At 30.3% G+C, this 15282-nt stretch overlaps 1 protein-coding gene across 4 annotated transcripts in view; it reads right to left on the reverse strand.

Annotated features, from left to right (window-relative positions):
- The window catches only part of LOC107451509 (dyslexia-associated protein KIAA0319-like protein), a 153884-nt gene that overhangs the window by 99415 nt on the left and 39187 nt on the right, over window positions 1–15282 (reverse strand). For all 4 annotated transcript variants that reach the window (XM_016067636.4, XM_016067634.4, XM_016067638.5 and 1 more), the window contains 2 exons: window positions 11623–11668; window positions 2453–2738 (listed from right to left, as the gene is read on the reverse strand). In XM_016067636.4, the coding sequence (XP_015923122.2) occupies window positions 2453–2738; window positions 11623–11668 (332 nt within the window). The remainder of the gene's footprint in view (window positions 1–2452; window positions 2739–11622; window positions 11669–15282) is intronic.

Raw genomic sequence — 15282 nt, forward strand, 5'->3', positions numbered from 1 at the left:
GAAATGAATTTTTCTCCTCCACCTACCCACTTTAATGAATGACGGGAATTTCCCTTTCTTGCTTGAATCATTCTAGTTAAAAATGGCGGATTATTATTTACATACGTCAATTTTTTTTCGTTTTCTATATTTTAAGCAATAATATTTTTTTTCTAATATTTCATATTTTATTGATTAGATATTCTAATACTAAAACATTATTCCCCTTAAAAATAATGTTTACTTATTTTTTGCTTCTTAGATTTAGATCATTTTAAGCTTTGTTCCAGAATGACATGAATTTCCCCATCCTGCTTGAATCGTTCTAGTTCAAAATGGCGGATTAATATTTTCATAACTGTTAAATTTTTTTCATTTTCCATATTTTCAGCAATAATATTTTTTTTCTAATATTTTATATTTGATTTAGATATTCTAATGCTAAAACATTGTTCCCCTTAAAAATAATGTTTATTTATTTTTTACTTCTTAGATTCAGATCGTTTATTAAATCATTTTAAGCTTTGTGTACCTTGGGGGTCTATTATACGGAAAAATCTATAATACGGACTTCTGGAAGTCTCACCGATTCCGGATACGCGACTTTACACTGTAGTAATATTTCAGTAATGATTGCTATCAAAAATGTTTTAGCAGTATCTATTCCTAGAATAACTAAATTTCTACAGATGGCTTCTTCTAAACTTACGCATGCCTAAAATGCATAATTCAAATACCAGTACCAATTTGGTAAAATGGACTATCTGAAAAGTCCAAAAAGACAAAGCATCAGATGGTTAAAGAGGCTCCGGTCAAGCAGGTTTTGCCCTTTTTCCAATTAACACAAACATAAAAAGTGGCATTGGAAAAAGGAAATATATTCCAAAAAAAACCTTTATATTTTTAAAAAATGTTTAGTAATGTTTCTTCTTGGGGGGGGGGATAAATAAAAATAAATCACACAAAAAATTATAAAAACGCGATTTCCAAATTATATTTTTTTTTACTTGCCCTTTACCATTTACTTCATATTACAACATCTTTTCCTAAGAAAATTCTGAAGGTTAAGTTGTTTGTTTGGGTCCATATGGAATAAAAAGTTATCCAACACCCTGAAGTAGCCTGATGGACTGTAAGGGGATACATAAAAATAAAAGTCTGTCACATCGTCCTGATATGAGCACACTTGTCGACATTATTTTTAATGCAATTTTTACCTATTGACACTAAACATACTATAACCAGTCAAATGACCGTTTAAGAACTTTTGCATTGAAAATGCGCTTATCATCTTTTCGTGTTTGCACATCTGACTGCATGACTTTTTCTAACAATTATATGCAGTTAATATTCTAATATTATTATTTTTTTGTATACTGTTTGTTCTGAATAATACTTGTCGTATATCTTTACCACAACTGGTCATTTGACTGGGCGAACAATTTATTATGATGTAATGCATGTTAAACGTATTGCTTTCGATTAGTTGCACATTTCTGCAAAGACTGCTGCATAGTTAGTTCAATCAGAATAACTGTGAATTCAAATTTCTAGAAAGTACCTAAAATTTTAAATTGGCATTTTTGTGTAAAAAAAGTGACAAAACTAAATGTTTTGGTAGTAGCTTATATTTTATTTCGATAGCTTTACTTCATATCTAACTGTCAGTTTTTACCCAGAAAAATGTTGAAACAATCAAGACAGCACAAGTTGTTAGAAGCAATAATATTAGTTAAAAGAATTATAATTCTTATAACTATAAGAATAATTATTCTTATAATTTTAAGAATAATTATAAGAATTAAAGAAATAATAATGATTAGAAGAAATATGCTTGCTAAAAATGTACAATGGAAACACCCTGTATAAGTAAAAAATGCGTTGAGCAATGAATTAAATATTTTTTTTGTATTTGCAATACATTAAAATTGGCAATGTACAATTTTATTTAATTATAATAGAGTTTTTTTAGTTTATTTCCTTTCTAACATCCATATTTCATGCATTCAATCAGGAAACATAAAGTCTGGTCATAGGTATACATTAAGTGTTGGTATGTTTAGTGTTAAGAATTATTTTAAAGGGTAGTTTTATGCATAAACCACCTTTAAAAATGTGTTACGTTATTATCAATTCTTCCAATAATTACTGAAAACTTATTAAAGTAAAGTATTGCTTTGTTAAATTTAGTCTAGTGCTTTTTAGTTATGAGTGAATATTTACCAAATTTTTGTGCACTCAGAATATAATGACCTCTTGTTACAACGTCCATTTTCACCCAAATCACATAGTTCATTATAACAAGCTTTGACTGAATTAGTCTTTTTAAAAAGCTTTTATTGCAATATCAAAGTTTACTTTAAATTCACAATTTTCATTAAAGTCAGTAACAGTACACTAAAGAGATAGGATCACTTTCAAATTGTACTTCATGTTTTAAAAAGAAATAAAATAAATTCTTAAATATAGTTACCTGACTCACAGTTATTGAAGGAGAAATAGTAATGTGACGATTATGATTTCTGATTAATGGCTTTTTTTTGCAGATTCCTTCAGCATCTCGTACATATTCATCTTCACATTCACAAAAACCACTTCGAGCACGATTATTTTTTGGAACACATTGTTCATGTTCAGGACAATCAGTATTTAAACCAAATATACATGACTTAAACACTGTTTTAAAATCTTCACCTTCATTTTGATTTGATGGTTCTCGTTGAACATCCTTAACATCCTCAAAGTTTAATTCAGGAAAACTATTTTGAGCAGAAACACTAGATTCATTAATTTCAACAACAAACTATAAGATCATAAAAGTTGCTTCAACACAAAAGTAAAAGAAACACTCCAAATAAGCGTTACAAAGATATTTAGAAAAAATCCTTTTATGTGCTTTAAATAAAATAGTGTAATTATTCATTAATCGGTCTACTAATTATTTATTACCTGTGTAATTATTTATAACTTGCCTACCACAGACGTATATGTAGGCTTTGCAAAGCCGACATTTTAACTGCAGCTGGTGTATATATACGCCATTCAAAAGCTGCACTGCGCTGCTGTTAGTAAAATCACTCTTACACCTTTGGAGTGCAATAGAATGACCTTGAAAGTGTTTTCAAAAGAGGGGAGTAAAGGGGAGTTTCTGGAAAGTAAATCATAGCTGTGCAGTTACTGCTTGGGTTTCTTTTGAGTAGTAGACGCTTTTTTTACTTTCCTTTCCCTTTCGTTTTTGTCCCAGTGTGTAATAAAAGTTTTTATTCTTTATGCAAATATGACTGAGAGTAAATTAAATTAGTATTTTCCTTCATCTTTGGGGTTAGAACTTCAAAATATAACATTACTTTTTCACATCTAATCAAAGAATGAAACTGATATACACAAATTCAAAAAAAAAAATACAAAATAAGAAAATAACATTTAAAATAATATGTCAAAATGGAAAAGCTCTGGAAGCAGATGTAACCAAATTTGTCTTATTTTAATAATTTAGAAAGTTAGAAACACAAATCAAGCAGAAAACAAGGAATATTCAAAATTATGTATGTTAGCAAAACAGCACTTCATCAGGGGCACACTGTCTGCCAACATACAGGAGCCTTTCTGTCGTCAATGGTCATACCAAAAACTGACTGTGCCCCCGATGCCCCATAATAGCTGAACTAAATAAGAAATAGCAATTAAAAAAGCAAAAATTGAAATGTAAACGCAACGAAAAATTAATGACAAACACAATTCAAAAGCATACAGAGTAAGACTTAATAATGAAACGCCCACATATAAGAAAAATAAATAAATATAATTAGAATAACCAAATCAAAATAAAATATAAATTGCCAAATCTTTAATAAAAATCTTCAGAAATATATCAAGTGCTGACCCCTTCCGAAAAATCTTGAAATATAAAGCAAAAACATTTAATGAGTAAAAATTCCAAAAAAGTGCTGCCATCTATATGCTTCAGGAACAAAAAAATCCTAAATTATATCATACATCCTTATTTAGTTTACCCATTATGGAGTCTCGGGACACCGTCAGTTTTTGATATTACCACTGAAGACAGAAAGGCTCCTGTACGTCAGCAGACAGTGTGCCTCCTGATAAAGTGCTGTTTAGCTAACATACATATCTTTAAATATTTTTCGTTTTCTGCTTGATTTGTGTTTCTAACTTTCTAAATTATTACTTTTTTTACATTCAATACAAATTTTTTATTATTATACTGTTATACTTCAAATTTTGTATTTCGTTATTTCTTGTTGTTTTTTATAAAAGTAAACAGTTTTTAGATTTAAAAGCGTCTCTCTTATTTTTTCTTAATACAACCAGTGGCACTGGGGAGGTGAATAACGAAATTTTCCTCGGTAGGCAAGGGGTTAAACAAATCAAATGTGTCAAGTAAAATTTACACTCAAATACATTTACTGAAAATGAAGGTTTCTTAATTTAAGTTACATTTTCTAAAAGGTAAAAATTAGATTACATACAGAAGTGCTATTGCAACAATTTATAATCTCAAAAGAGTTTTAATCTTTTTTTAAAATTTGTAGTTTAGAGACTGAGTCATTTTCATGCTTTTATAATAGGGCAGGTTTACATTAAAATAATTTGGATGAATATGCAAAAATGTAAAAACACATTTTTTCAAAAATATTTCCCACAGCAATAAGCTTAAATAGTATTTTTTTACAGTAATTGTTATAATAAGGCAAGTGTTTAAATTAAAATAATTTGGATGAATAAGCAAAAATGTAAAAATAAATATTTTCAAAAGTATTTCCCACAGCAATAATCTTAAAAGTATTTTTTATATGTTTATGTAAAAGCAATTCTTACACATTCTTTTAAAGAATATTTCTTTACTTTACAACATTTTTAAAAAGTGACTTCAATTGTTCAGATATGAACATGCCTGCATCACTACTGAACAAGAGTAAAAAAAAAAAAAATACAATCATATTTAAGAGGGAAAAAGCTTTAATATATTAATATTATGAAGTGGCAATAACCTATTATGAGAATTTGGAAAAATGTTGTACAATTTTAAGTTATCTAAAAGAAAATATTTTTTCTCAAAATAATATACTATATGCTGGGTATCTGCTACATTTTAGATTTTCAAATTCATGACTAATTCAAAAATTTTTCATGACTTAACGAAGTTACTATCTTCTCCGTCAATAACACAGCAATAAATTTAAAAAAGCATTATAATAACATTAATTGAAATGATAGGTATAACCAAAACTGTTATACTCTGCATCTTCATATTTATAGATTTTAAATTTAAAAAACAAAGTAAAGAAAGAGTTAAAGCTGAAAAAAATACAAAAGTAAAAAAAAAAAAAATTTTTTTCTGCAGAATTATATTCTTAAGATACTTTTCTTGTTCATTGGAAAGGAAAGAAATACTCCTGATTTTTCTGTTCTCATTTCGGAATAAAAAAAAATTCACCAATTGCTTCAACTAGAATTTGAAATTGATAAAATAAAAAATATATAATAACAAAAATTCTGAAATCACAGAAGTTTAAAAGATAATTCGCTCAAGAAATTTTTTTTCTCTTTTATTTTTTGAAAGAACACCATAATTTTTTAAAGAACATAGAAAAAAAAATTTATATTTTCATAAAATAAGACTGTGAGTGGGAATTTTGTTGCAAATTCAGATATTTCTAACACCATGAAAGTGGGGGGGGGGGGGATAATTCCATTTTAAAAATTAGATTTTTCGGCGACCTAAATCCATGACTTTTCATGATTTTTTAAAAAAAAAAATAGTTAAAATCATGACAAATTTTGTTCAATACCGAAATTCATGACTATCCATGGCTTTTCATGACTTTCCAGGTGCGCAGATACCCAGTATATATCCCAGATATTCGGCTTACAGAATACTGAAAAAGTTTGGTAGCATTTTCTCCCCTGCAATCCATTGAAATACATTTTATTTTAAATTAATCGTACATTGAGCAAAATAAGAAAGAGAAATCCAAATAACTTTTAATTCAACAACCAGATTAATATGCATTCTTAAAGGTTCGAGCGCTTAAACATTTAATACACTAATTAATTACAAAAAGAAGAAAAGAAGTTGACATAACGTCTAAAGTGAATAGGGGGCATCGAAGCCATCAAAATGCTAGGCAAAAGAAGCATTTTACAGGAAGGTTTGTTCTTCATCCACTCTTAAGCTTCATGCATTGGTACAAATGTATTAATTTTCTATAATCAATATAATTTCATTTTAGTTGCGTTATTTGTCTATAATTATCAATAAAATATGTGTTCATACACTTAATGATAAGTGGATAGCTTGAGGAATTCTTTTAATTTTACAAATCAATTTCAGCTGATTAACTAATGTCTCCAATAGATTTCTTTTGTCTATCTCAGTAATTTCAACTAACTTAGATTTTGTATAAAAGAATATAAAACTGTTTAAAATTATTTGCAAGTTTATGTGAAGAAGAGTATTAAGCATTCCTCTGAGTTTTGCGTTCCCTCTAATGGGATTTTTATCTTGGAACATTTAAGGAAGTTTGAATTTTTCACATTTGCAAGATTTTTAAGAAGCAGATAAAATAGTATGGAATTTTTTACAGATAATTTTTTTTTTTTTTTTGAAAAATATCTTTTTGATGTATTCTGTTACATATCAGTCATAATTTTAAGGACACACTCTTGGTATGTTCACTGAAAAGTTCTTGGAACTTTTTCAGTTTTAGTCAATGCAATTCAGCAAAAAAATACCATTATTTGAAAGTTTTAAATGACCTTTCATATTAATTGATTTTAGGTATCGCTAAAAAAATTACAAAATTCTGTCAAAAGATCAAATAAAAATTGTAAAGACTTTTCCAGCTTTTGTTACGTTTTGAAATAAGAATTGGATAGGTTTTGTATAATGGAGAGTTGAGTGAAAGCGTTTTTATTTGTCTCCAAAATAACTTTTGTCTCCAAAATAACTTTTATGTTTTAGAAATATGTTGAAATTTTGTATTTTCTTTTAAGAATTTTTGTTTAATAAAATTTAGGAGTGGAAGAAATGTGTTACAATTCTTGCCGTACTCAACATTGTGGTGACCCGGACATGATAAAGGAATGGATGCAATATTGAGAAAACGCAGAGCTACTAGAGCTTCCTTTACCAAAACGTTTAATACTTTATTTGAAGAATTAAATAAAGAGTTACCAGATGATGAAGTATTAAAATTTAAAAGTGCCACGTTAGAACGACTCTATGGAATATTAAATGATTTCGATTCAAAAGTACTAGAAAAAAAGTTTGAAACTGATGAAGAATTTGAAATGGAACATACAAGTACAGAAGAGTATAATGAAAAAATGGATCTCGCTCGCGTAAAAATTGCAGACCATTTCAATAAAAAAGTTGAACCTTCCTTGGCTTCCTTTAGTTCGTCGCCAAAGCTAAGCAGACGAAAATTAAAGTTACCCAAGATTGAATTGAAACAATTCGGAGGTGACATTAAGGATTGGCTTACATTCTGGAATCAGTTTAAGCGTATCCACGATGACCTAGAAATGGAAAAAGAAGATAAATTCCATTATTTATATCAAGCAACCGTAGTTGGTTCCAGAGCTAGAGAAATCGTGGAGAGTTTCCCCGCCACTGCTGACAATTATGATAAGGTTATTGAATGCTTAAAAAATAGATTTGGTGGTGAAGAATTATTAATTGAATTTTATGTCAGAGAATTATTGAGTCTAGTTATTAAAAATGCCACAGAACAACCGAGAAAAATAAATGTAACTCATTTATACGATAAATTGGAATCCTACCTTCGTTCTTTAGAGTCAATAGGTATGACCAGTGACCAATACGCAAGAATGTTATTCCCTTTGGTTGAATCGTGCATTCCTGAAGAGATTTTAAGAGTTTGGTTAAGGAGTTATTCAACAACAAAGGTTCAAGAAAATACGTATTGTGAAAAATTGAAGCAACTGCTATTGTTTCTGAGAAACGAAGGGGAAGGAGAACAACGAATTTCTTTAGTGAGAACTGGATTCAAATTTATTGCTGCTGGTACTAAGAAAGAAAAGAAGACTGAAGCTGATATATTTATACCAACAGCAAATGAGTTATTTTCTGGAAGTAAAAGCTCGAGGACTGTGGTAGATAGAAGGTGTGTATTTTGCGACAAAAACCACGAGAGTAAAGATTGTTTTACGGCAGCCAAATTGGCTTACCATCAGAGGCAAGAACTAATTAAGAATAAGAAAGCTTGCTTTATATGTCTTAAGTTTGGACATAAAGCAAAATATTGCAAATCAAGTGTTAAATGTCTAATTTGTGCTAAGAGACATTGGTCGATCATGTGTGCAGAATTATCGCCAAACAAGCACGAAGTAAAAGATGAAAAAGTAATTGATTCGAGTGAATGCCAAAATGTAATACTTGCGAATTCTTGCTGTTCTGGAGAGATATTCCTTCAAACTTTAATGGTAAATATTGAGAGTAAAGAAGGAAAACGTGCTATAAGAGCATTAATTGACACTGGCTCTCAACGCTCATATATTCTGAAGAGCACTGTTGAAGAACTGAAATTTTGCCAAATTGATACTCAAACATTGATTCATAGCTTATTTGGAGGGTCAAAATCAAGCCGCGAAATTCATAATCTTTTTTCTATTAAAGTTACCGATTTGAAAAAATAGTTATAGTTGTAATATGCATGTTTTGGATCAACATAAAATTTGCAGTTTTGTTCCAAGACTTCATGATGGACCTTGGCTGCAGGAAATGGTACTGAAGGGCATCTCATTTAGTGATATTGGGAATCATCGACAGCCTATTGAGTTATTAATTGGAGCCGATGAAGCAGGAAAACTTTACACTGGGAAAGTGTGCAATTTGGCGTGTGGTTTAACTGTAGTAGAGACTTATTTAGGATGGGTCATTATGGGGAAAATGAAACCCTCAGTAATTGACGCCAATCTTTCGAATGTTTTGATTTCTCTATTAACTCAGACCACTGACATAGAAAACCTTTGGAAGCTTGAAGCAATAGGTATAACAGATGCATGTGAAATAAAAGATCAAAAGGAAATAGAGGACGCAGTCCAAGTGCACTTCGAAAGAACAGTTAAATTGAATTCTGAAGGACAGTAGGAAATTTATTTGCCAGGGATCAAAGAAGCCAACATCTTGCCTGACAATAGAAAAGTAGCCGAAAAAAGATTACTATCAACTACAACAAAACTTAACGAAGCTAATAAATTTTTCGACTACAATGCAATTTTTGAAAATTGGTGTAAGGAAGGTGTTATAGAAGAAGTCCCTGAACAACTTAAAGGCAATAGTGCACATTACCTTCCTCACCGAGCAGTTTTTAAAAACAGCTTGACAACTCCGGTGAGACCCGTTTTTGATGCATCTGCCAAACAGAAAGGATCTTTTTCATTAAATGATTGCTTAGCCAAGGGGCCAAATTTGCTGGAACTAATACCCGTGATAATTCTAAAATTTAGAGAAAACAGCATCGGGGTAATTTCCAATATAAAAGGTGCTTTTCTTCAAATTTCAGTAAATGATAAAGATCGTGACTACTTACGTTTCTTGTGGTGGAAGGATGATAATAAAACAGAAATAAAACTTTTCAGACATTGCCGTGTAGTGTTCGGGGTAAACTGCAGTCCGTTTCAGCTTGGAGCAGTTATCAAATTTCATTTGAGACAGTTTGACTCTGAAATTGCCGAGAAGTTATTATATTCCTTTTATGTGGATAATTGTGTCACTTCTGTGAATATTGAAGAGGAATTGCAGAACTTCATCAATAAATCGACCGAAATAATGGGCAAAGGAAAATTTGACTTAAGATGCTGGGAGCATACGAAAATACATAATGATGAAGATGAAGAAAAAGAGGAAGTAACTAAAGTACTTGGATTACTGTGGAACAAACGAGAAGATTCCTGCTTTTGTGATGTACCAAAAATGAAGATGAAAGATATGCCAATCACACGGCGTACAGTGTTATCTGTGGCTCAAAGAATATTTGATCCAATTGGATTTAGTTGTCCAGTCACATTGATACCAAAATTGATTCTGCAAAAAAGTTGGCCAGAGAAACTAAGTTGGGATACCGAATTAACAGAAGATTTGAAAAAGGAATTCTTAGTTTGGCTTGAGGATTTATCTTTATTATCATCAGTGAGAATTCCTCACCAAGCAACAGCAGTTAATAGAATTTCCAGTAGTTTGCATGTTTTTGCTGACGCTTCAAAATATTCGTACGCAACTGCCATCTTTCTTAGAAATGAATCGCAAGATGAAATAAAAGTGCAACTTTTACAGGCGAAGTCAAGAGTTTCTCCACTGCGAAAAATTACGATTCCAAGACTTGAATTATTAGCTTGTTATATTGGCGCTAAGTTATCTGAATTCGTCACGAAAAGTTTAACTCTGGAAATAAATGAAACATATTATTGGACGGATTCAACAACTGCCTTGTTCTGGATTAAGAAGAATGACCTACCCTGGGGAACATTCGTTTGTAACAGAGTGAAGAAAATATGTGAATGTAGTGATACCAAGGATTGGAGACATGTTCCTGGTATTAGTAATCCTGCTGACTTGCCATCTAGGGGATGCACTGTTTCAAAGCTTCTGGAAACTAAATGGTGGGAGGGCCCACTTTGGTTGTCCAAGTCTAAAGAAGAGTGGCCTAATTCAACCCCAATAAAAAATGAAGAGGAAATATACTTAGAGCAGAGAAAAACCGTTGTGGCAACTCTTACCTGCGAGAACACTGAAAATTCATGGATGCTAGCATATTTTTCGAATTACTCAAAAATTTGCGCAATGCTTTAAGAGAAAGATTTAGAAGTGAGTACCTTGGGCAATTATTACAACGACCATCAAAGAGTAAACCGATTGAACCTTTGAAAGTAGGAGATATTGTTTTAATCGAAACTGACGGTAAAAAAAAGAACTTTATGGCCAATGGCTAAAATAATAGATGTTTTTCCTGGTAAAGATGGGCAAGTACGAGTGGTTTGCCTTAAAACTTCATCCTGTGAACTCGTCAGACCTGCGCAGAAGATTTTCCCACTCGAAATTTCCTCACCCACTGAACCTAATCTAATGAATAATGACGCATGCAAGAATAAACCAGAGAAGGACTTGCAGGTAGTTGGAAAAAACAGTAAGAACGAGAAGTGGAAGACTTATTAAAGTGCCAATTAAATTTTTGAGCTGAAAAACTTGGACTTTCGGAACAGTATTTTTAACATTATAATTTTCATTCATTTTACTCATAGAAATATAATTAGTTTTGATTAGTAAAGTAAACCTCCAATCAAAACGGTGGGAAGATTGTTACGTTTTGAAATAAGAATTGGATAGGTTTTGTATAATGGAGAGTTGGGTGAAAGCGTTTTTATTTGTCTCCAAAATAACTTTTGACTTATACAATGGAACTCGAGTTTATGTTTTAGAAATATGTTGAAATTTTGTATTTTCATTTAAGAATTTTTGTTTAATAAAATTTAGGAGTGGAAGAAATGTGTTACAATTCTTGCCGTACTCAACAGCTTTAATATTGAGTAATAAAGGAATTACTTATTACTTTTACAAAAAAAGATTAATTATAAATGACAAAAAGGAAAACATCTTACTTGTCATTTTCATTATCCATCATTACGTCTCCATATAAAGTTTCCTCTAAAAAAAAAAATTATAAATGCCTTAAAATGATATTAAATTTCTTTAAAAAAAATGAAATTATATAAAATAATATAAACATAATATTTGTATACATGATAATATAATAATAGTTATCACAGATGTAACTAAAACTTTCTGGAAAGAAAACTTTTTCATTTATACAAATACACATGGTAAATAAGTTAATGAAGAACAATACGAATTATCTGAAGCATGTTATTCTAAGAACGGAAAATAAAGAACTTTCAAACAGTAACAAATGCAACCTAAAATCTTTTAAAATTTATCACGACTGCATTTATATCAAAAAATATCTAACCATATAAAAAGACTATAATTCTAAATAAAAAATATCATTCCTTTTTAAATGTCACTATGTGAATTAACTTAATATTCATAAATAAAAGTCTGCCTTTTGTTCATGTTACAAAAAAAAATTTAAATAGATAAAAACTTTCAAAAAATTAAGTATAAGCCACACACCTGATTTGATCATTATAACTCAAAATGTCTAAAACCAAGAAGCCACACCTAAATTTTGTTTCAAACATCTCGCCAGATGTGACTAAATTGTTAAAAAAAATTGGATATAGCACACAGTTTTGCATACATCTTATACTTCAACCACTAGTAGGAATTAATCTATTCATCATAAAAACATTAATGACAGAGCATTTAGATGTTATAGAAATAGTGGTAGATGTTTAGAAAAATGCAAATAATTTACCCAAATCACCCTGATTGCCAACACTTGATTTAAACATTATTACCTTCTGGTTATCTCAGAAATTCAAAATCCAAAACAGATAGACTGACATCATGTGATCAACAACTTGGCCCACTTGAGCAAAAAATTAAAAATATGGAGCCAAACTTTACCATTTGCCCACTCATGATTCAAACCTTATGGTTTACAATGCATCTCAATTGCCTAAAACCAAAAAGATAGACTGAAATCATGTGGTAAAATCAGGATGAGGGTTAATATATAAAAAAGGTTCATATAGCCTAATATCAATAAAGACTGCCAGCTATGGTCTAGAGCGTGTTTATCATGTCAACAATCTAATGAACATACACAGTCCGCACAAGGAGAATTGGCAATTCCTCAACATACATTCAATCACTTAAACATCGATATAGTTGGTCCCTTATCCATTTGCAAAAGATTTAGATATCTTATAAATATGATTGATGGCTGGCTATACACGATGGATTGAAGCTGTTCCATTCGAAAATCAATCTGCAGAATCAATCCCCAAAGCTTTGATTTGTAACTGATTTTCACGTTTTGGGACTCCAACTTGCATAACATCTGACCAAGGTCGACAATTTGAAATCCAGCTATTCCGTGCCTTGGGAAAATATTTTGGATGTCTTACCATCACTACAACAGCCTATCAACTGCAAACAAATGGATTGATCGAAAGACAACACAGAACTTTAAAAGCAAGTCTCAAATGCCATCTACTAGAATCAAAATCATGGCTGGAAACACTTCCTCTCGTTCTAGTGGGAATAAGAGCCACCATCAAAGACTTGGGTTGCTCATCTGCAGAGCTAGAATATGGTACTGTCTTATCATTACCAGGGGAATTCTTTTCAATAATTCCTGAATTCTCTCAAAACTTACAGAGAATTATAAGGAAGATGAAACCTATCTCTACCACAATCGATGGAAAAAGAACAGTTTTCATTTCAAAACAACTTTCAAACTGGTCGCACATATTCTTCTACAACAACAACACCAATTCTTCACAACAAACTGCCTATCTTGGACCATAGAAAAGATAAATACTTCGATATTGAAATTCAGGGGAAAATCAAAAGATTTTCAATCGACAGGTTAAAGCTATGCTTTCAACTAGAAGATAGTGATATCCCCTACCAAAAATCATTATCCGACAGGAGAGAACTTAATGAAAGACCAAAATATAAGTCAGTGAAAGAGGGTTCAGAGGAATACAAAACCACTGGATCCGGCAGTAAAGTGAAATTTCCTAGTCATCTGAAAGATTATGTGTCATAATCGTTACCAATATTTGCCAAAATACAACGCTACCTATAATTAATTTTTGATTATTTTATTATTGAAACACTGGTAACTTCTAAATCAGGACAACTGCGAACTCTGATTTAAATAAATTTTAAGTCATCAATTATTTAAATTTTTACAAAGGTTTGAATATGTAGAATAAGATTTGCAAGGAAAAAAAAAGTACATTTATTTTACATGATACCGCAGTCTGTTTCATTTAATCTGAGAATAAATAGAAAAATTTAATTTGATTAAAAAAAAAATAATCTGATTGAACCACTCTATCTAGATTTTCTTGATTCATTTGTTAAAATTTTTGCTTTCTGTAATTCATCATTCAATGTTATAAGTGTTCTTATTTATTTTCTTTTAAAATCATTAACAGGTGGATAGGAGAGTGGTGATTGGCTGTTAAGGCCGCTTGATACATCTTTTCATGCCTCAAAAAATCTAAACAGAAGATGAAAGTATTGACATTTTATGTTTTGCTCACATACAAAGAGTTTGATGATAGAGAAGGCAAACTGATCTAGCATTAATACAAAAGATCAATATTTAAAATCGATATGACAGATTACCAAAAATGAGGAATGCAGTTAAATGAGAAACTCTGATGACTTTAAGAAAACATTATGATTACGAATAATTTATTAGCTTCCGAGGAAAAATTGCAGATAATTAACAATTGATGATAGTTTTAAATCATGCATAATTCCTTTATTTTTAAAAAAATATCCATTACATAAATATAGAGGTTTTTTCTAGTTTTATCAGGTGTGGCTTAAAGTGGTAAATTTATTTAATTTTGCGATTCTTTTATTGTTATCAGTCAGTTAAAAGTTATTAAGATCATTGTGTCTGAAAGTTATCACATTAAATGGAAGCTACTGTATTTAATTTTTTATCTATAAGCAAAATATCTAAGAGTTTTCATGTAAATATTAAGTAGGAAATTATTTATATTAATAATCTGACAAAAAATTCATTTCTCATTTTCTCCCAGTTTAAATTTATAGTTACAATACTGAAAAGCTTTTTTTTTTTTTTACAGAATTTTTAGATTGCAAACTTTTTTAAATGTCATTCTACATAAAATATATTTGAAATCATAAATAAATCTTAAACCATTAAATTTCAACTTAGGATATTTTCTCCGAACATTAAAATATAGTTCTTCATTCTTCTTTATGACAAAGTTAACTTAACTAACAAAGCTGACAGAAATTTTACATTTATTTTTAATGCTACCAGTTTATTTAAAATGTTGTACAAAGTTTTTGTTCTAGTTTTGAATTTAGACATTTTAAGATGCCTAGAAAATAATATTAGAATCAAGCAGGGGCAAATGGTGTGGGCCTTGTGACTTGGTTAATTTTTAGTAACATTTCGCATGCTTCTGCTGAGGTGTTCATTACATGATTTTGGTCCGCCTTTTTGGATTTTGAACATTTTGGAAAGAAAGTAATGTTTGCATCAAGCGTGACCTTTATGTGTGTGTGTGTGCATTTATGTGCGTGTGTGCATTTACATGTGTGTGTGTTACAAGTAGGACTGGGCGATATTGGAAATTATA

This window comes from Parasteatoda tepidariorum, chromosome 11 (assembly GCF_982258835.1).
Source record: "Parasteatoda tepidariorum strain Cologne lab strain chromosome 11, Ptep-v5.0, whole genome shotgun sequence".
NCBI lineage: Eukaryota > Metazoa > Arthropoda > Arachnida > Araneae > Theridiidae > Parasteatoda > Parasteatoda tepidariorum.